Below are 22,846 nucleotides of genomic sequence, written 5' to 3'. Positions count from 1 at the left end.
ATTTGGTGCATGTTTTGAATTGTAGTTTTTATAGTATAGTAATGAACATTGTAGATGAGTTCGTCGTATGATTCTTCCGAAGAAGAATTTGATATGGAAGAGGAGGAGGATCTTGCAATGATCATAGCTATGCATATCAATAAAAAATCGAAGCACGGTGGTTCGGTTATGGGTTGGGAGAAAATTTGGAAAGATAGGATTGATGCCCATAACAGATTGATGAAGAACTATTTCGTGGAGAATCCCACATACCCGGAGTCGTATTTTCGTCGCCGGTTTAGGATGAGCATCGACTTGTTTAGGCGCATTGCAGAGAAACTAGCGAGCCATGACCGGTTTTTCCAGCAAAGGAGGAATGCCGCCGGAGAGCTCGGGCATAGCACCTTTCTAAAGGTGACAGCCGCTTTGCGTATGTTGGCATACGGTATCCCGACTGATCTAGTTGATGATCACTTGGCTATGGGTGAGAGACAAGCCATCATGCGTGTCAAGCGCTTTGCAGTGAGAATTGTGCAAGTGTTTGGCGAGGAGTATTTGAGATCTCCCACTGCTGAAGACACCGCAAGGCTATTGGCGATGAACAAAGCGCGCGACTTTTCTGGCATGCTTGGCTCAATAGATTGCATGCATTGGAGTTGGAAGAATTGTCCAAAGGCATGGCATGGGCAATTCCACGGCCAAAAAGAGGGTTCCACTATAATCCTTGAAGCGGTGGCCGATTAGGAGACTTGGATTTGGCATGCATTCTTTGGAATGCCTGGATCTTTGACTGACATTAATGTTGTCAACCGGTCACCACTGATGAATAAGATTGCAAACGGTGAGTTTCCACCGGTGCAGTTTGTAGCAAATGGTCGTACGTACAACTATGGCTATTATCTAGCGGATGGCATCTATCCAAAATGGCAAACCTTTGTGAAGCCGTTGAAAAAGCCGGAAGATAAGAAAAATCTTGATTTCCACAATGCTCAGGCGGCGGCTAGAAAAGATGTGGAGAGAGCATTTGGGATTTTGCAAGCCTAATTTGCTATTGTGAGAGGAGAGGACCGGCTAGATTTTGGGATCAAAAAATGCTTTGGTACATCATGCACGCTTGTGTGATCATGCACAACATGATCATCGAGAATGAGCGTGGCCAAGATTTAGACTACTCACAGTATGAGCTCTTGGGACATCCCGTGCGAGTGCAACGGAGGGCTGAAAAGGTAGCCCGTTTTATTGCCTCCTATCATGCCATTCGGCATCCCACGACGCACAATGAACTTCAGAATGATCTGATTGAAGAGTGGTGGGCATGGCATGGACGACAAAGAGCATGATTTCTGCATTCGACATTGTATTGTTCATGAACTATTTGTTGTATTGAACGATAAACTATTTGTTTGAGTTGTAATGATAACGAAATTGAACTATTTATTGTTGATTTATTTTGTTTGTTTGATCATTTTTGCTCCTCTTTTTTAGAATGTATATGTGGTTTGTGCATGCTGCGCGCACTGTATTTTTGCGTGTTGCTGGAGCGGCGCGCGCGCTGCATTATAGCGCGGCTGCTGGAGCCAGCGCTGGCGGCCGCGCTAAACCGGCCGAAGTGCACGCGGCAAACAGGTTTTTTGCGCGCAGCGCGAAGCGCGGCTGTTGGAGATGCTCTCCAGCCGTTTGGCCTCAACCCACCCGACGATAAGCTTTTGGCGTTTGCGCCGACGGTTTTTTCGTCCTGTGGGTGCTCGAGTTTTTAGCCGTGCCCCCAGGTTTCGGTCCCAGACGCCAATAAAATTTAAACTTGTCCTTTCCGCTGCCAAAAAGCGCCACAAGTTTGGCGATCATCTCATGCCACAAGTCGGCGATCATCAGGCCACAAGCCGGCGACCATCATGCCACAGTTTGGCCATCAAACACACCCAAAAGTTCCGCAATCAAAAGGAAGGAATCATAGACATGGAACGCATCTCAAACAACAGGCTCCTCCGCCACGGGACTGGTCGGGGTCGGCGTGGGTGTAGTCGGGCTCAGCATCGGCGTGGCTTCTGTGCTCGGGCTGGTCGTCGGCGTCAGCACCGCTTCATTTTCTCGGGCTGGGCGTCGTCATTGGTGTCGTCGTCGTGGGCGTAGGAGTGGCGGGCATCTAGTTCAGGATGATGCCGCGCTCGGCCAGGTACCACGCCTTCACTTGCTCGTCCATCATCAACATGTCTGCCGCCATCAAGAACGCCAGGTCGGTGTTTCTCTTCTTCGCCGCGACGTTGGTCTTGAGAAGGCCGAGCTTGACGGCGCTGCTCGTCATCAACGTCGACCACCTCGCATCAGATTTCTCCTCCCTCTTAGCGGCGATGTTCTTGGCGTCGGTGATGCACTGCTCGATCGAAGATTGCAGTCGTTTGGCAGCAGGCGCCATGTCCCTCGCCGCTTTGGCTCTCTTGTTGCCATCAGGCCGCCCTTCCGCCACCGCCGGGGCAGGCGCGTCCGACTTGTAGGCCTCCTTGGCCTTGGCGAGAGTGAGTCGGACCTCCCTCCACTTCTCGCACGACTTGAACCTGGAGAACACGTGAAGGAACTTGAACTCTTGGTCGGCGTTGTCCTTGCGAAACATGTTGAACATCCGAACCATCTGCGCAGCCGAGGACAGAACGTGTTGACGAAGTGTACACGGCGATGAACCTGGGCCGGGGAAGTATGGTCATACCTGACCCTCGACGTCGGCGCCACTTTCCGGGTGAGCCACGACCTCATCGACGATCCCATGCCACTTGTTGCACACCGTCTGGATTGTCGCGTAGTGATTGGCCATGGCCTTCTTGCCGTGGTCCATGTGGATGTTGGTGAAGTCGGGGTCGACCAATTTGCGCCCGTCAAACGACATCTTGATCCTTATCCAGTACGTGTCGCCATTCTGATTCGAGCCGGTGATCGGGTCGATGCTGACGGTCTACCACGCTTCAGCGAGGCACTTGTCTTCCTTGGACGTCAACTTGAGGCAAGGTTCGCCCGGCCTGGCGTTGGGCCCCCGCTTCTTCCTTCTTCCTTTTCGCCGCTGGTTCAGGCTCCGCCTCCGCCCGTTCTTCCTCCTCCACCTCCTCCTCAGCGTCATCGGGCTCATCGTCCACATCGACGATGGTGTCCATCGTTTCGTCTTGTGCTCCAAACCCGGCGCAAGAAGTGGCGGCGACCGAACCGCTCGTGATGATCTTGTCCATGTCGGCGTCGGGTGTGGCTGAACTGTGGCGCCGAGCCGGGTGCAAAGGGTATGGAGCCCCGGTGCAGAGGCGGTGTAGGGTGAGGCTGATGAGTACGCCGGCTGCCAGTAGCTATACTGGGTGTTGAGACCGGCGTTGAATGCGGGGGAGGGAGTGAACAGGTCAGGGTTGAAGCCGGAGGGGGAGGAACGCTGAGGCGCGCCATGCGGAAAGGTGATGTTGCGGTTGAAACCGCCATGCGCGTTGCCATCGGAGTAGTCAGGCGAGGGGGGCGTACCCACACGCGCCTTTTCGCTTCGAGCGGTGCCTCCAGGTGCCCCCCGGGGGGCTGGGTTCGGCTCGGGTTCCCCGACTGTTATTTTGGCCCAAACCGGCGATAAATGAGGCGTTGGGGGCGCGACTGGGCCTATTTTTCGCCGTCGGCGCTAAAAAGGCGCCCTGGGGGGCCTATTGGGGGGCGAGTGGAGATGCTCTTAGCGGATACGCACCTTGTTCGAACTCTACGACGTTCTTTTTTCGTGCTTATAGTACTAGCTTTCGTCCGACGGGGACGCATAGGACGTTGGCAATGGAGACAGACATCGGCAGTCGTAGCTGGGCAGGACCGCCGCCCAGGCCCTTTGTTGGTCCTGCCGACAACCACGCCTCTTTCAAGTATTGACACAAAGCCTGCCACCATGTGGAGACTGCAGGACCGAGGGTTCTCACCACGAGCTCGTGAGGAGAAGATTATGGCCCTGTTTGGAATCTCTTCACCCCCTGGAGTTGTGGAGCTTGGTTTTGGCAGCTCCGTCAAAGTGAGCTGCAGTCTGGTCCGCTCCGGGAGCGGAGTTAGAGGAGCTGAGAGGAACCGAACACTCCCTGTGATCCCGGGGTAGGAGAGCTCCAGGAGGCGGCAATATTTCGTAAAGAGGCTCCTGGACGGACGGGGCCCCTACGGGCCCACTAAGCCAAGCTCCCATTATTTGACAATCAAGACCAGGAGCCCTCCCGGGTTCTCAAAATCAAAAGGGACTCAAACTTCAGACAAACTCGGGAGCTACTGACGGTGCCACATGGCACGGGTGGCCTTTCTCAAGGGAGCCTGACAGAGGGCATGTCCAGGGGTCCTGGAGGCCCATCTAAAAGCTAGGGACAGAAGGGAGCCCCAAGGGGTAGGCTTGCACCCTGAGGACCATCTTGGCTTCCAAAGTCATCATGGTGGCATTCAAGATGAGATCTATCCTTGTAAAACCCTAGCCCTCACCGTGTATATTAGTGAAGGGCTACGATGCTCTCAGATCTATCTACTCCCACATACTAGACTCCTGGTAGTAATTCATACACCCCATAGTAATGCCTCACACGAGATATATCCACCACGAATAACAACACGAAGCAAGATGTAGGGTATTACTCATCATCGTTGGCCCGAACCTGGGTAAACTGTGTGTGTGGGCTTCTCTCTGGTACTTCCAACCATGTTCACCACCCTACCAAGGGTGTTGACGACTGTTCGCTCCATCGAAGGCAGAGCCTATTTGATTTTGAGGCTTTGGACCCGAAGTAGTTCTCGGATATAACTTGGAGGCTCCGGACCCTAGAAGTTTCGTACTTTCCAGGTACCATAGAAACTTTGTATAACGGGTAGATTTTTGTGGGGCCATAGAAATACCCCCATTCTTCACCAAAAGTTGGTTGTCGACCAGATCTCAAGCCCCATCATTGTTGAGGACTTCCAAGCTTTCACTCTCCATCCCACCCTCTAATCAGATAAACTCAAAAATCTATAGAGGAAAGCAAAGAGAAAATATGAATATGTGTTTGCACCAAATTGCATCGGCCAAGTGCTTTGTGTGATTTGTTATACTTGGATTCATGGGAAATCAAGGCAGATTGGTGATGCCCGGGGGCTTCCAAGTAATGGATTTGTTTCGTGGAAACATTTATGAGGGTTTGTGGTTTGCCCCAAGAACTATCACTAGTGAAGGGTGTTCGAGCTTTCGATGGCATGAGCACTCAAAGAACCAGGTGAGGCATTCCTTGTCGTGAGGCCATTCGTTGGCCTCCACCTTCCTAGCAGAGATTAGCCTCCCAAGGGTATGAGCTTCGAGATACATTTTGCATAATCTTTGATGGATCTCGCACCGCGTCCACTTCACTAAAACCAGGAAACAATGAGACAAAAGAGTCCATGGGTGAATAATTTTAAAAATAAAATGCTAAATAGAAACCATGCGGCAGAGCATGCATATGCTTTTGTGTGCTTGTTGTTGACTTAACTTTTTTATGGTTGCTCGGAGAATTCATTTATTTTCTTTAAAAAATGAAACTCGTGCATGATTTTCATGTCTAGCGTTTTTCTTCAAAAGAATATTCGATGTAATGCAATTACAATGAAAAAATCATGAAAAACATGTTTGAAACTTTTCCAAAATTACCAACATTTAAAAAGGGTGATCTTCTATTAACACTAATTATTCTTGAATTTGTTTTTTCATATGTCGTAAATGAATTTATGTTTTTTGCAAGTAAAAGAGTTTTATTGCTAACTAATCAGGCATACAATCACGATACAACATGTTCGTTAGGAATACTGGTATGCAATTAAGCCATAAGCATCTCCTCCTAACATTTGTCGCCTGCTTCGCACATAAGTGAGCCGCCTCATTAGCGCCTCTTTGTACGAACATTAGCCTAAAACTCTCAAAGTGTGCACTCAGCTCTCTGATCTCATGGAGAACACCAGCAATCTCAGCACTATCCAAATCTTCTGTCTCCCGCAGCTTTATGATTGCTTGAACGTCGCTCTCGACGACAACTCTACGAAAGCCTCTCTCCAGGGCCATTCGCACCCCATCCCAAACCACCTCCGCTTCCATTGCCGTCGAGCTTGCTGCAAACTCATACCAGAGGGCTTGTGCAAGTAGGAGATTGCCACAACTATCACGGATCACTAGCCCCGGAAGATCCTTGATTGGTATTCTCATCAAAGGAGGCATCAACATTCACCTTGATCACTCCATTTTCAGGTGGTGACCATTTAGCTTTCACCTTCGGCGGCTTAACTATGGTTTCTTTTCCTGCCATAGCCAAATCCATCATTGTATCACTAACCCATTTGACAGATTGAGCTATGGTACATCCAGCCTCCCCATGTCTTCTTGCATTTCGCTCAGTCCATATTGCCCACGCACCACAACAAATAATGCAAGCATCCCGCGTAAGAAAAGTTGGTTCCATCAACTAGATCAAGTGTCCATGACTGCGAGTGAAGTTTGGGAATTTTAACGCCCGTTAGAATTTTCATCTCGTCCCAAAAACTCCGAGCCCAAGTGCAGTAAAAAATTGCATGCATCGAAGTTTCCGGCTGCCCATGACTTTCACAGAAGTCAATTTCCTCCATATGTCTTGGCTTCAGCACTGCACGACAGGGAATGAAATCATGACAAATACGCCACCAGAAATTCCTAGCCTTTGGAGGAACTTCAAGTTTCCACATTTTCTACCATTTTTTTGCTTGACTACTGCTGGAACTCGGCTGGAGTCTTTGATGGCATTTAGCTACTAGCTCTATGTATGCTGACCTTAGTGTGAAATTCCCATGCTTTTCAAAGTGCCACGCCCATGAGTCCTCAGTGAAACGACCGAGGGGGATCCTATAGATTGCACTCACATCAGGTTCAACAAAATGCATTTTTATCATATTGATATTTCATGCCCCACTGTCTTCATCTACCAGTTCTTGTACTCTGTTCATGGCTGCACCAGGGAGCTTCACAACAGGTTTGAAACCATAATCGGATGGAATCCATGGATCTTCCCAAGGCCGAGTAGAAGAGCCATCTCCAACCCTCTTCACCAATCCCAGTTTTAGTGCCTCTCTACCATGGAGAATTGCCCTCCAAATATGTGATGACCCTCTCTTGTTCTTGGCTAACATAAAGTCATGATCATGAATACTTGCCCTTAGGAATTCTAGCACACAACGATTCCGGTGTGGTAATCAACCTCCAGCCCCGTTTTGCAAGCATAGCCTGATTGAACATTTCAAAATCCCTAAAAGCCCATGCCTCCATCTCCTTTTGGTATAGCTATATCTCTCCATTTTTTCTAATGTAGCTTCCTTCGGTTTTCATCTCTACCCCAGAAGAATCGAGCCACTATATCAGTCAACTTCTTACATAGTTTTTTGAACAACCTGAAACAACTCATGGAATCTGTGGGAATTGCCTGACAAACCGCTTTGATCAGAACTTCCCTTGTTGCGGTGCTCAGAAGTTTGGGAACGTACCCATTTACTAGTTTACGGATACTAGTGGCAATGTGTTCAAATTAAATATCGGACGAGCAACCAATGGCCATTGGCAGCCCCAAATACTTATCAACTAGAGCTTGAACTTATGTTTGAACTTGAAATTTTACACGTCTTCCTGCAAAAAGAAAAAAGAAAATTTACATGTCAATAAAAAACCATTTCTTCAACATACTGAATTTTTTGAGTTTTTTTTTTCAAAACTAAATTTGGTTCCCCGCAAAAAACAACAAGTAAACATAGTTCTATTGATCCATTCACCATAACTTTGGTTTGCATTATTCTAAAAAAAAACTTTGGTTTGCATCGATAATTTCTCCTTCCTTTCCACCACTGTGCTCTTTTCTTCGGCCTTCTTCCCGGTCAGACGGTCCAGATCAGGCCACGTTGTGCAGTGCAGCCATAGCTAAATCCAGGTTTCTTCGGTCTTCACCGTCGCTGAACAGCCCGTTTCCCGCATCTGCCGATCTCCCCCGTTCCCCACCTCCCCCTTCCCGTCGGGCCGTAGCCACCGCACCGCCCCCGATGGCCTCCTCCGCTGCCGGCGCCGGCAAGTCACTGATCCAGACATTCCGCAAGTTCTTCAAGAAGCCGTGGGAGATCACCGGCCCGTGCTCCTCGCCCGAGTACCGCAGCGCGGTCCCGGGTGCGCTCGAGTACCGTCAAACCTGCCCGGCCACCCTTCGCGAGGACTCCCTCAGGGCCGTCATCCCCACCTCCGACCCGGAGACCGTGTTCGACATCAAGTACTACCCGCGCGACTGCCGCCGCAACCGCCCGCCCGTCCGCCGCACCCTCCTCCGCAAGCCCGATCTCGAGCGCTACATGGCCGCCAAGCAGTTCGACCCCGCCAAGGACTTCCCCGTCCCCTACGTCAATTCTGCTGTCGAGTACAGCGAAGTCGGCGGCGGCTACACCAAGTGATCCAGGTGAGGGCTGCTACCTTTAGATCTGGGGTTAGAGCTAGGGTTCCGTGTCATGCATGCCTAATTGCAATCTTTATCTTAATCAGTGTGTGTCTGTTGTTTTAGAATCAAATGTAGATTCGGGGCGTCAGTACGTGTGAATATAGTTGATAACCCAACCTTGCTTTGTGAAATTAGATTTCCTGTCTTGTTGCAATTCATGAAATAGTTAACTATATGATGATTGGTTCAACTGTAACCCAACTTCATCACCATCTTTTTAGAGGGAAATGCATCATGCCGCATAAGTCAAGGTTAAGTATATCATTGTGAATTGCTAAGTCTCTGGTTTTTCAAGTGTATATCAAAGATATATTGGTTGGCTTGAACATCATAATGTAAAATGAGGATGTCATTTAAACGAGCTACGAGAATCACAAATCCTGTTTTCCATTCCCTCTGAGCCTACTGACGCCACAAGAATCGGTTTCCAGCACCATCCTACCCTATCCTTTCAAAACAGCTGGCTTGCGCCTGAGGGTTCATGTCGGTAACCATTCGAACCACTCACAACTTCTTCCATGACAACATCTAATCAAAGCAAAAGAAAGGATGGCAGAAAGTTAGGAATAATCCAAACTACAAAGTTCATTTTTTATACTGCAGGTGGTTCCATTTCTTTCCTGATTGGAGTTCTGGGTATGGGCTTATATGGTTCCAGTGAACCAGGATTAGATTTGGAATGATAAATTAATCAATCATAACCTGGGCTTCCCACAAGGTGACACCGACGGTTACCTCCTTTTGTGCGCCCATCACCTCCTCCATGAGGATGATCCACTGGATTCATTGCAAATATGGACGGGGAGCGGTCTCAAGTTTTTTGAGGTCCTCGAGATCACATTTTAGGCCGAGTAGAGACGCTAGGGAGTCTCAAACAAATACGATGAACATGGCCAAGGCTCTAGGATTTTTATATTTTGTTTATTGCATGCATTTCTTCCATGGTCCGTTGCTATATTATGTGTATGTATACTTATTAATGTTGTCTGGAAGGAAGAATCATAATTTGTTTGTGTTGCCTGTAAGTTTTATTTATTTTGAGTAGGTTGTGTTTCAAGTTAGTTGGTTCATGCTAACTTCAGTAGATGTAATCTTTCACTCTAGAGTGCACAAATTTTGTTTTGAATTTTTGATTAGTTAGCTCTATACTTCACTTTACATAGAGCTATGATGTTTTGTTGTACATTTGGGAGAACAGGAATTAGCAGGACTCTCATCTTGTAACATGCCTAGAGGTAACAAATGAGATGACCTTGCAATATATGGAACTGGTTCTAACCAATTAATTGCTGGCTCAATCTTAATGCAACATGGATATGAGGTTTACACTTTTTTTAGCGGGATATCTAGCGGGCATTATAAATATAATTCTCTTTCAATTCTGAATGTGGACAGTTCCAGGTACATTGTTGTACGGACCAACAGTGTCTGATTGATTTTCTCTTAACATGTTTTTGAGTAAATCAACATGGATCGATAGTGTTTTTCAAAACAAAAAACATGGATTGATAGTTGGCAGAGTAGCTTCTGATTTTTTGCAGTGGGTTTGGAGATATGAACCATGATTAATTTTGATCAGTAACTGTCTATGCGATATTTTTGAAATCATGGCAAAAGATCTCCTAGCTAATTCATGCATATGAAGCACCTAAATACCAACCTTATTTTAATTGTGTTACACATCTGTGATATATCCGAGTTATTATTATTTTATAAAGGCACAACCGTGCAAGAGATGAAAAAACAATCTGTCACAGATGAGATGCTTTCAGTATTTGAGTTTGACATGCTAGGTTTCAGAGGTTCAAGAGCCTTCTAATAGTTTCTATTTGGTATGCTGAAATTGACTGGAGATAAAAAATATTATATGCTATGGTTATGAAGCCAGTTCAATTCTACACCAGCTATGTTATTGGGGTCAATAAATGGTTGAACCAACTAAACTAATGTATTTACCACCAATTTATCCTCTTTGGGACTAATGTGATCAAGATGGCTACCAAGATGTTTGGCTGGCAAAAGTTGAGCTATGCTATTGCGTTGCTGAGGCAAGTAAAGTAGGCTGGTTAGGTCCAGAATTTATGCGGCAGATTCAAAATGTTTAATCTACCGTAATAGCAGCTTTGCATGTATTTATTATGTCAGCGTGCTGATTTCCCTCGAACCAAGAAAATCGTTTTGAAGGTCAATAAGTATGCTGAATACAGATCAGTCAGTTTGTTTACTTTTTGTGATTCAATGAATAATATATTTATCAATGTACACTGGCACGCCTAGATGGCGTGTCGCATATTGGAAAGTGCTTATACCTTTCCAAGTTTTCGTCGCTACGATAATGTTCTTCCATGCAGAAATTTAAACCATTTTATTGAGGGAAAGTTTGGTTTGAGCCATTCGGCAATTGTTCTTTCTCGTTGGCGTTTTAATTTTCTTTCCATAGTAGTCGTTAACAGTGACCTACATACTCTCCATATATTGTTACTATAAACGCTTAAAACTGCCATGTGCTCAATTCTGCTTGGAAAAATATATATTGCTAACTGAATCTAACTGATTTTCTTGTATCATTGTCATCGTGTTTGTTATCTTATGTTCAGAATATTTAGTTCTTTCCTTGCTTCCCTTCTCATTTGCATTATCTGTGTCATATTCATTTAATGAGTTTCTTTCATGAATATCATCCTGCCAATGTCTGTCTTGTAGCATGCGTAATAATTGCATCAGGGCAACTGTTATCGGCATCTACTTTCAACCTGTCATACATTTTCACTGGCAGCATCTGCATTGTAGTACTACCCTGTTACTCACTTTATTGAGTGGTACAGGCTGTATGCCTATATCTGGAATTGCACATGCTGGTCTTTTATCTAGATTTCTGGGTGCCTTCTAGAGTTTGGGCCTTTGCCTATCTAAATCTATGATGAGATAAGACACTTGCTACCAGCCACTAGCTAGAGTTTGGGCCTTTGCTTATCTAAATCTATGATGAGAGAAGACACTTGCTCCTAGCTACTAGCTATAGTTTGGGCCTTTGCCTATCTAACTCTAGACCTGAAGTTGAAGTCATGCCTAATTATTTCACTTCGTTTAGTATCATCATAACAAGGATTATTGATTCAACACTGCTTAATTTGCCAGGTCTTGTGGTCAAGCTGCAGCAGAAGCTGCACTCACTTCATTTCCGCTTTTCCTTGAAAGTCCCTTCCTCTTTTGTTTCGGAGAAAAATTTCTGGTTGTAAAAGATGATGGTGGCAATAATATGGCTCTTGGGGAGTAAACCGGATGCACCTACCTTGTAAGTTGTGTTCCAAAAGTCAGCCAGCCTAATGCTGATTTGTGGTTTAATTAAATTTATGAAAAACTCAAATCTTCTGCTGGAATCCGCACATGATCTACTTTCACTGCGTTTTGACAGACCAATGGAATGATTTCTTTGTACAATGTAGAACATGGTCTACACATGGCTTGGGGTTGTAACTGCCATTCACACGCCTTTTAAGTTTTTGTTTTTGAAATACGTGCTTCGCTTGTGGCCGCTGGTCCATGGTGTCTGTGTGCATGCTGTTTTACACAGTTGGCTTACTGTGGCTGGGAACGCGCAAGCTGCATCATCAGACCTTTGTATACTGAAAGAAATCAAAATCAAAATCAAAATTGCTGGCCATGGTTGAATCCAGCCAGAATTTAGCTTGAAGCCACTGATTGTGATTGCCCTATAAATTTCTCAGTACGGGTGTGTCCAATATAGTCTTGCCTGGAGTTTAAAAATGCACACCGGCCGTCTGCTCTTTTGCTTTGCCCAGCAGCGTTACTACCTTTGGCGGTGAATAAGTAAGCATGCATGCATGTGTACAATGGTTTGCATGTTTCTTCTGCTTGTCTCTTTAGCTCTACCGCCGCATGCATGCCGCCTGATTTGCTGCTACCGGTGAGATCAGAGATGGTCGAGCCTTTGAAGGATCTGGCGGGCACGAAGCAGCAGCGTGACGTCGTGGTCTCGTAGGGATTGTCATGATGCATTCCTCGCTGCCACTAACGGTCAAAAGTCTGGCAAGATGGCCAGACAGGCGGTGGACCCTGGCTAACTTTGTCACGTTGTTTATGCAACAGTGCTCTTTAGTCCTTGCCCATGTGATTGTGATCGAGTACCAAGTCTTTTGTGCTAGATCTCCTGGTTTATGGAACGGGGCTCATGGTCATGGACCGTTCGCTGGCTACAGGAGGAGTACCGAGTCGAAAGGAGCAGCTATCGCGACGGCGCACCAAAACTTCAGTAGGTTGGTGCGTTTCCCCTCTTGGCCCATAAGGCCCATATCTTTTGCCGGGGGTGCCCGGAACCCCTTCCGTTGACCCGATAAGTACCCGGTACCCCCCGAAACACTTCCGGTGTCCGAATACCCTCATCCTATATATCAATCTTTACCTCTCGACCATTTCGAGACTCCTGCTCATGTCCGTGATCTCATCTAGGACCCCGAACAACATTCGGTCACCAAATCACATAACTCATATAATACTATATCGTCATCGAACGTTAAGCGTGCGGACCCTACGGGTTCGAGCACTGTGTAGACATGACTGAGACACCTCTCCAGTCAATAACCAATAGCGGAACCTGGATGCCCATATTGGCTCCTACATATTCTACGAAGATCTTTATCGGTCGAACCGTTATGACAACATACGTAATTCCCTTTGTCCATCGGTATGCTACTTGCCCAAGATTCGATCGTCGGTATCTCCATACCTAGTTCAATCTCGTTACCGGCAAGTCTCTTTACTCGTTCTCTAATACATCACCTTGTGACTAACTCCTTAGTCATTTGCTTGCAAGCTTATGATGTGTATTACCGAGAGGGCCCAGAGATACCTCTCCGATACTCGGAATGACAAATCCTAATCTTGATCTATGCCAACTCAACAAACACCTTCGAAGATACCTGTAGAGCATCTTTATAATCACCCAGTTACGTTGTGACGTTTGATAGCACATAAGGTATTCCTCCGGTATCCGGGAGTTGCATAATCTCCTAGTCGAAGGAACATGTATTTGACATGAAGAAAGCAATAGCAATAAACTGAACGATCATTATGCGAAGCTAACAGATGGGTCTTGTCCATCACATCATTCTCCTAATGATGTGATCCCATTATCAAATGACAACACATGCCCATGGTTAGGAAACCTTAACCATCTTTGATCAACGAGCTAGGCTAGTAGAGGCTCACTTAGGAACATGGTATTTGTTTATGTATTCACACATATATTTAAGTTTCCGATCAATACAATTCTAGCATGAACAATAAACCTTTATAATGAATAAGGAAATATAAAATAACAACTTTATTATTGCCTCTAGGGCATATTTCCTTCAGTCTCCCACTTGCACTAGGGTCAATAATCTAGTTCACATCGTCATGTGATTAGCACCCATAGTTCACATCGCCATGTGACCAATACCCAAAGAGTTTACTAGAGTCAATAATCTACTTCACACGCTATGTGATTAACACCCAAAGAGTACCAAGGTGTGATCATGTTTTGCTTGTGAGAGAGGTTTAGTCAACGGGTCTGCCACATTCAAATCCGTATGTATTTCGCAAATTTCTATGTCTACAATGCTCTGCATGGAGCTACTCTAGCTAATTGCTCCCACTTTCAATACGTATCCAGATTGAGACTCAGAGTCATCTGGATCGGTGTAAAAGGCTTACATTGATGTAACTCTTTACGACGAAATCTTTATGACCTCCATAACTGAGAAATATTTCCTTAGTCCTCTAAGGATAATTTTGACCATTGTCTAGTGATCTCATGGCAAGGTACACAACAGGTTTGATACACAGCATGACATACTTTATAGAACCTATGGCTGAGCATAGGGAATGACTTTCATTCTCTCTCTATCTTCTCCCATGGTCGGGCTTTGAGTCTTACTCAACTTCACACCTTACAATACATGTCAGAACTCCTTCTTTGACTCATCCATTTTGAACTCCTTCAAAATCTTGTCAAGGTATGTACTCATTAAAAATCTTATCAAGCGTCTTGATCTATCTCTATAGATCTTGATGCCCAATATCACTACACCATGAAAAACTTTAAGGGCAATCAACTGCCGGGAAAAGTTAAGCATTTGGGTCACTTATATTGTCGGCAAAGCTTTAGCTGCCAGGAAAAATATTATAGGGCATGCTATGTGCCGGCGATAATGAACTTACAAGGGCAGTCTATTTGCCGATGTCTTTAGGGTCAGTCCATCTGCCCTGGAAATTAAATGAGGGCGGATGCACTGCCGGTATGCAAGTTGGCAGGGATTAAAAAATTCGGACCAAAAAAGCGCACGAGGCAGCCGCGGAGAAGCGAAAAGATAGTAGTCACTGAAAGCGCACAGCCACACACAGCCCTAATTTCTTTCCCCACATCCAGTCCCCACCTCTTCCCTCAGCGACACACTCACCAAGTCAACATCGATCCCCATCGCCTCGCACCATCGCCACCCAGTGCTGTCGCCTTGGACCCCCCACCCACGCCACCGCCCAGTGCCATCGCCCCCATCCCCTTCCGTCCAGTACCGTGCGCCCCCTCTCTCTCGTCGCTCCTACTCTACCCCGATCTGGATATGGAGGGAGAGAGCCTGGTCGCCGCCCTACCTTATCTACCCGTTGCTCCCCACCTCTTCCTCCCTCCCGCTGTGCCTGCCTCCATGAGCTCCGGCCTCTCCCCAGCCGGCGACGCCCTATCCTTCCACAACCAATGACGACCAATTATCTCAGACGAGACGCAGTGGCGTGCCCTCCTCCTCCTACTTGAGTCAGATCCTTCCACCCCGTCCTCCCAACCGGCGTCCACCGCCCACCTGCATGCCTCATCATCGTAGGACACCGCCAGGATTGTTGAGCTGCTGCTCCTTATGCTGTTGTTGAAGTGTTGTGTCGATTGGTTGCTTGCCGTTGGGGAGCATGGCATCTGGGAGCCAATAACATTGGAGCATGGAGATTGGGTAAGCATACTTGAGCACTTGAAAAATACTACACCATGGCATCTGACTGTATGATAACCCACAAGTATAGGGGATCAATTGTAGCCTCTTTCGATAAGTAAGAGTTTTAAACCCAACGAGGAGCTAAAGGTAGAACAAATATTCCCTCAAGTTCTATCGACCACCGATACAACTCTACGCACGCTTAACGTTCGCTTTACCTAAAACAAGTATGAGACTAGAAGTACTTTGTAGGTGTCGTTGGATAGATTTGCAAGAATATAAAGAGCACGTAAATATAAACTAGGGGCTGTTTAGATAAATAAGCAATAAAGTTAGTATAGCGAGTGTGGAAAAGTGGTGGTAGGAGTTGTGAAATTGTCCTTGAGCAATTGACTACTCTACTAGACCGATAGCAAGTTTTATGTGGGAGAGGCCACTGCTAGGATGTCATCCCTGACTTGGAATTCTATGCACTTATGATTGGAACTATTAGCAAGCATCCGCAACTACTTACGTTCATTAAGGTAAAACCCAACCATAGCATTAAGATATATTGGTCCCCCTTCAATCCCATATGCATCAATTTCTATGCTAGGTTGAAGCTTCTGTCACTCTTGCCCTCCAATACATAGTCCTATCAACATACAACTAACCCTATGGTGTGATCCACGCGCGCGCTCATATGATGGGCACCAAAGGACAGCAACATAACCACAAGCAAATTAAACCAATCATAGCAATTCACCAACTACCGATAGGACAACGAAAATCTACTCAGACATCATAGGATAGCAACACATCATTGGATAATAATATGAAGCATCAAGCACCATGTTCAAGTAGAGGGTACAGTGGGTTGCGGGAGACTGGACCGTCGTAGATAGATGGGGGAAGGTGATGGAGATGTTGGTGAAGATGATGAAGGTGCTGATGTAGATCATGGTGATGATGATGGCCCCGGCGGCGTTCTGGCGCCACCGGGAGAGAGGGGGGGAGAGCCCCCCTTCTTCTTCTTCCTTGACCTTCTCCCTAGATGGGAGAAGGGTTTCCCCTCTGGTCCATGGTCTCCATGGCGTGGGAGGGGCGAGAGCCCCTCCGAGATTGGATCTGTCTCTCTGTCTCTCTCTATTTCTGCGCTCCTTGATTCTGCCCTTTCACAGTTTCTTATATTCCTGGAGATCCATAACTCCGATTGAATTGAAACCTTCAACATGATTTGTTTCCAGATATTAGCTTTCTTGCGGCAAAAGAATAGCAGCAACCACCTTACTGGGTGTCCACGAGGGCCATGGGCGCGCCCACCCCCCTGGGGTGCGCCCCCTGCCTCGTGGGCCCCTCGAACATCGTCTCGCGTCGATTCTTCTTCCCAAAAATCATAAATATTCCAAAAATATTCTCTGTCCGTTTTTATCCCATTTGGACTCCGTTTGATATGGGTTTTCTGCAAAACAAAAAACATGCAACAAACAGGAATTGGCACTGGGCACTTGATCAATATGTTAGTCTCAAAAAATTATAAAAAGTTGCCAAAAGTATATGAAAGTTGTAGAATATTGGCATGGAACAATCAAAAATTATAGATACGATAGAGACGTATCAGCATCCCCAAGCTTAATTCTTGCTCATCCTCAAGTAGGTAAATGATAAAAAAGATAATTTTTGATGTGGAATGCTACCTAGCATAATCTTGATCATGTAATCTAATCATGGCATGAATATTAAGACACGAGTGATTCAAAGCAATAGTCTATCATTTGACATAAAAACAATAATATTTCGGGCATCCCAACAAGCAATCATGTCTTTCAAAATATCCATGCTAAAGAGCGCTATCCCTACAAAATCATATAGTCTTTTATGCTCCCTTTTCTTAACACAAGGTACCCCTCATGCCCATCCCGGTGTCAGCCAAGCAATTGGTTCATACTTTTTAACGCGCTTCAACTTTTTCAACCCTCACACAATACATGAGCGCAAGCCATGGATATAGCACTACAGGTGGAATAGTGTATGATGGTGGAGGTTGTGTGGAGAAGACAAAAAAAGGGAGAAAGTCTCACATCGACGCGGCTAATCAACGGGCTATGGAGATGCCCATCAATTGATGTCAATGCAAGGAGTAGGCATTGCCATGCAACGAATGCACTGGAGCTATAAGTGTATGAAAGCTCAAACTAAAAATAAGTGGGTGTGCATCCAACTTGCTTGCTCATGAAGACCTCGGGCATTTGAGGAAGCCCATCATCGGAATATACAAGCCAAGTTCTATAATGAAAATTCCCACTAGTATATGAAAGTGATAACTCAAGAGACTCTCTATATGAAGAACATGGTGCTATTTTGAAGCACACGTGTGGTAAAAGGATAGTAACATTGCCCCTTCTCTCTTTTTCACTCATTTTTTATTTTCTCTTTTATTTTTTTAATTTTTTTGGTGGGCTTCTTTGGCCTCTTTTTTTTATTTGGGATTCTTTGGCCTCTTTTATTTTTCATAAAGTCCAGAGTCTCATCCCTACTTGTGGGGGAATCATAGTCTCCATCATCCTTTCCTCACTGGGGCAATGCTCTAATAATGATGATCATCACACTTTTATTTACTTACAACTTAATATTACAACTCGATATCTAGAACAAAGATATGACTATATGAATGCCTCCGGCGGTGTACCGGGATGTGCAATGATCTAGCATAGCAAAGATATCAAAAAATGGACAAGCCATGAAAACATCATGCTAGCTATCTTACGATCATGCAAAGCAATATGACAATGAATGCTCAAGTCATGTATATGATGATGATGGAAGTTGCATGGCAATATATCTCGGAATGGCTATGGAAATGCCATAATAGGTAGGTATGGTGGCTATTTTGAGGAAGATATAAGGAGGCTTATGTGTTATAGAGCGTATCGTATCACGGGGTTTGGATGCACCGGCGAAATTTGCACCAACTCTCGAGGTGAGAAAGGGCAATGCACGGTACCAAAGAGGCTAGCAATGATGGAAGGGTAAGGGTGCGTATAATCCATGGACTCACATTAGTCATAAAGAACTCATATACTTATTGCAAAATTTTATTGGCCCTCGAAGCAAAGTACTACTATGCATGCTACTAGGGGGGAGGTTGGTAGGAGCTAACCGTCGCGCGCCCCCGACCTTCACGCAAAGATAAACAATCAAAATACAATGCGCGCCAATTGGTTACATAGTTAGGAGACCATACGTGCATGCTTCGGGAATCACAAACCTTAACACCAATATCCTTACTAAACACAACAATTTACTAGAACCTCCCACATATTATCATCTCTATATCGCAAAACTATTGCAAGGAATCAAACATATCATATTCAGTGATCTACAAGTTTTATGTAGGATTTTATGACTAACCATGTGAATGACCAATTCCTGACATCTCTCTAAATGGATATAAGTGAAGCAAGAGAGTTTAATTCTTTCTACAAAAGATATGCCCACGCTCTAACAAATATAAGTGAAGTAAAAGAGCATTCTACAAATGGCGGTTTTCTATTTGAAGGGAAACATGCAATCCAAACTTTAAATGATATAAGAGAAGCACATGAAGCATTCTATAAAGCCATGCTCAAAAGATTTAAGTGAAGTGCAAAGAGCATTCTATAAATCAACCAAGGACTATCTCATACCAGCATGGTGCATAAAATAAAAGTGAAAACTAAACGCAAAAGACGCTCCAAGATTTGCACATATCACGTGAATGAAACGAATCCGAAAACATACCGATACTTGTTGAAGAAAGATGGGATGCCTTCCGGGGCATCCCCAAGCTTAGACGCTTGAGTCGCCTTGAATATTTACTTGGGGTGCCTTAGGCATCCCCAAGCTTGAGCTCTTGCCTCTTCTTCTTCTTCTTCTCACATCGAGACCTCCTTGATCTTCGAACACTTCATCCACACAAAACTCAACAAAGAGCTCGGTAAGATCCGTTAGTATAATAAAGCAAATCACTACTCTAAGTACTGTTGCAAACCAATTCATATTTTTTTTTGCATTGTAGCTACTGCAATATAACTTTTCCATGGCTTAATCCACTGATAGAAATCGATAGTTTCATCAAAACAAGCAAACTATGCATCGAAAATAGAATCTGTCTTAAACATGACACTCTATAGTAATCTGAACATTCACCATACTTCTGGTACTCCAAAAAATCTAAAAATAGTAAAATAAACAATCTGTATAGCAAGACAGTGCAAAAAGTTTCAGAATCGTTTGGCGTTCCAGTAAAAAATTTAAAATCGCGCACTACAACCAAAGTTTCTGTCCTGCACCGCACAAACCAATAAGCATTGTAAACATCCTAAAGGCAAACCTTGGCACATTATTTTTATTATATAAACTTTATTAAAGCACACAAAAGAAATAAATGACTCTCTAAAACTTCCGGGTTGTCTCCCTGGCAGCGCTTTCTTTAAGCCATTAAGCTAGGCATATCGTGCTCAAGTAATGGATCCACCCGGATCCCAAGGTATATCAAAGCCAATTTTAATTAACAATGATTTGTGATTTAGTAGTGAGCACAAATTAACATATATCATGCAACAACGAAGTCTAACTCTCTTCCTATGCATCGACATGTCATAAAAGAACAATTCATGCACACCAAGTAATGGCCAATGCTTAGTATAAGCAGTTTCTTGCAATTATATCATGTTGGAAACATAAAGAGGCAGAGAGGTAGTTCATCTCCCATAATAATTGCAAGTTGGAGCAGAAAGCACATGCATATTATATCTATCAAAATTATCATGTGCAATGGTAAAATGCAACCCATCAACATAATCCTTAATAAGAGCAAACTTCTCCGATATAGTGTAGTTTGGAGAATTCAAAGAGATAATAGGACTATTATGTGTGGGTGCAATAGCAACAATTTCATTTTTAACATAAGGAACTATAGCAATTTCATCTCCATAAGCATCATTCATATTGGCATCATGGCCACAAGCATAGCAATCATCATCAAAAAGGGGCATTTCAAGAGAATCAACGGGATCATAACAATCATCATAGCAATCATCCTTCAGTAAGCACGAAGGGAAATTAAACAATGTATAAGTTGAAGAGTTACTCTCATTAGAAGGTGGGCATGGATGATCAATCCGCTCTTCCTCCTTTTGTTCTTCGCTCTCCTCATCATCTTTTTCATCCAATGAGCTCACAGTTTCGTCAATTCCTTCTTCCATAGTCTCCTGCAAAATATTAGTCTCTTCTTGGACAGCGGAGACTCTCTCAATAAAATCATCAATATCGGAATTGAATTCATAATTTTCATAGCAATATTTAAGTATAGCAAAAATTTTAGGTCTGTAAACAACATCGTCAAGATTTTCACACTCTTTAAACAAAGATTCAATTTCATAAGCACCCATAAAAGCAATGAATTCTTCTATTTGTTCCACATCATAGTAATTATATATACCATTAGCATAAGAAGCCAAGGTTTTATCATCATTAAATTTGCATGAAAAGGGAAGGTGTGGAGCCTTCATCCTAGAGCAACAAGTATAATCATATCTCAAGCATAGTTCCCGAGCATACCAATGCAACATATGAATTTGATCCCATAATAATTTCCCTTTTTGAGTCAAGCGATAATCCCTAAAGTATTCACGTTGATCCAACATGTCTCCCATTACATAATTGAATGGGGTTTTCTCAGGATTATTAAAGTAGTACATAATATTTTTCACATAACCAACATCGAGGGTTTTAGGAGGTTCCCCATCTCCATGAGTAGCAAGTACACCTAATTTTTTTGGTATTTCGTGTTCCATATCCATAACTAAAGATAGAGAACAACTTAGAACAGCAAATAAAAATTACTTAGTGATACAGCAAACAAGCACACACGAGAATATTCACCCCACGCTATAACTCCCCGACAACAGCGCCAGAAAAAGGTCTTGATAACCCACAAGTATAGGGGATCAATTGTAGCCTCTTTCGATAAGTAAGAGTGTTGAACCCAACGAGGAGCTAAAGGTAGAACAAATATTCCCTCAAGTTCTATCGACCACCGATACAACTCTACGCACGCTTAACGTTCGCTTTACCTAAAACAAGTATGAAACTAGAAGTACTTTGTAGGTGTCGTTGGATAGATTTGCAAGAATATAAAGAGCACGTAAATATAAACTAGGGGCTATTTAGATAAAGAAGCAATAAAGTTAGTATAGCGAGTGCGGAAAAGTGGTGGTAGGAGTTGTGAAATTGTCCCTAAGCAATTGACCACTTTACTAGACCGATAGCAAGTTTTATGTGGGAGAGGCCACTGCTAGCATGTCATCCCTGACTTGGAATTCTATGCACTTATGATTGGAACTATTAGCAAGCATCTGCAACTACTAACGTTCATTAAAGTAAAACCCAACCATAGCATTAAGATATATTGGTCCCCCTTCAATCCCGTATGCATCAATTTCTATGCTAAATTTCTATGCTAGGTTGAAGCTTCTGTCACTCTTGCCCTCCAATACATAGTCCTATCAACATACAACTAACCCTATGGTGTGATCCACGCGCGTGCTCATATGATGGGCACCAAAGGACAGTAACATAACCACAAGCAAATTAAACCAATCATAGCAATTCACCAACTACCGATAGGACAACGAAAATCTACTTAGACATCATAGGATGGCAACACATCATTGGATAACAATATGAAGCATAAAGCACCATGTTCAAGTAGAGGGTACAGCGGGTTGCGGGAGAGTGGACCGCTGTAGATAGATGGGGGAAGGTGATGGAGATGTTGGTGAAGATGACAGAGGTGTTGGTGTAGATCACGGTGATGATGATGGCCCCGGCGGTGTTCCGGTGCCACCGAGAGAGAGGGGGAGAGAGCCCCCTTCTTCTTCTTCTTCCTTGACCTTCTCCCTAGATGGGAGAAGGGTTTCCCCTCTGGTCCATGGTCTCCATGGCATGGGAGGGGCGAGAGCTTCTCCGAGATTGGATCTGTCTCTCTCTGTTTCTGCGCTCCTTGATTATGCCCTTTCACCGTTTCTTATATTCTCGGAGATCCGTAACTCCGATCGGATTGAAGCCTTCAACACGATTTGTTTCTGGATATTAGCTTTCTTGCGGCAAAATAAGAGCAGCAACCGCCTTACGGGGTGTCCACGAGTGTCAGGGGCGTGCCCCCTGCCTTGTGGGCCCCTCGAGCATCGTCTCACGTTGATTCTTCTTCCCAAAAATCATAAATATTCCAAAAATACTCTCCGTCCGTTTTTATCACGTTTGGACTCTGTTTGATATGGGCTTTCTGTGAAACAAAAATCATGCAACAAACAGGAACTGGCACTCGGCACTGGATCAATATGTTAGTCTCAAAAATATTATAAAAAGTTGCCAAAAGTATATAAA

The 22,846-nt window shown here is 44.5% G+C and overlaps 1 protein-coding gene across 1 annotated transcript; it reads left to right on the top strand.

The window, feature by feature from the left end:
* The first annotated feature begins 7,895 nt into the window (after positions 1–7,895).
* LOC123070866 (uncharacterized) lies at positions 7,896–11,833 on the top strand. Its single transcript, XM_044494246.1, has 2 exons — positions 7,896–8,414; positions 11,592–11,833. Exon 1 carries the CDS (start codon positions 8,011–8,013, stop codon positions 8,407–8,409), a length of 399 nt encoding a protein of 132 aa, XP_044350181.1. The 5' UTR covers positions 7,896–8,010; the 3' UTR covers positions 8,410–8,414; positions 11,592–11,833.
* Positions 11,834–22,846: the final 11,013 nt, after the last annotated feature.

Source organism: Triticum aestivum, chromosome 3B (genome assembly GCF_018294505.1).
Source record: "Triticum aestivum cultivar Chinese Spring chromosome 3B, IWGSC CS RefSeq v2.1, whole genome shotgun sequence".
NCBI lineage: Eukaryota > Viridiplantae > Streptophyta > Magnoliopsida > Poales > Poaceae > Triticum > Triticum aestivum.
The sequence above is the reverse complement of the archived record's forward strand: the minus strand, read 5'-3'. Positions and strand labels throughout refer to the sequence as shown.

Bases quoted from the DNA above. Each gene is read 5' to 3' on its own strand.
- LOC123070866 (XM_044494246.1), top strand. From the start codon at position 8,011: ATGGCCTCCTCCGCTGCCGGCGCCGGCAAGTCACTGATCCAGACATTC.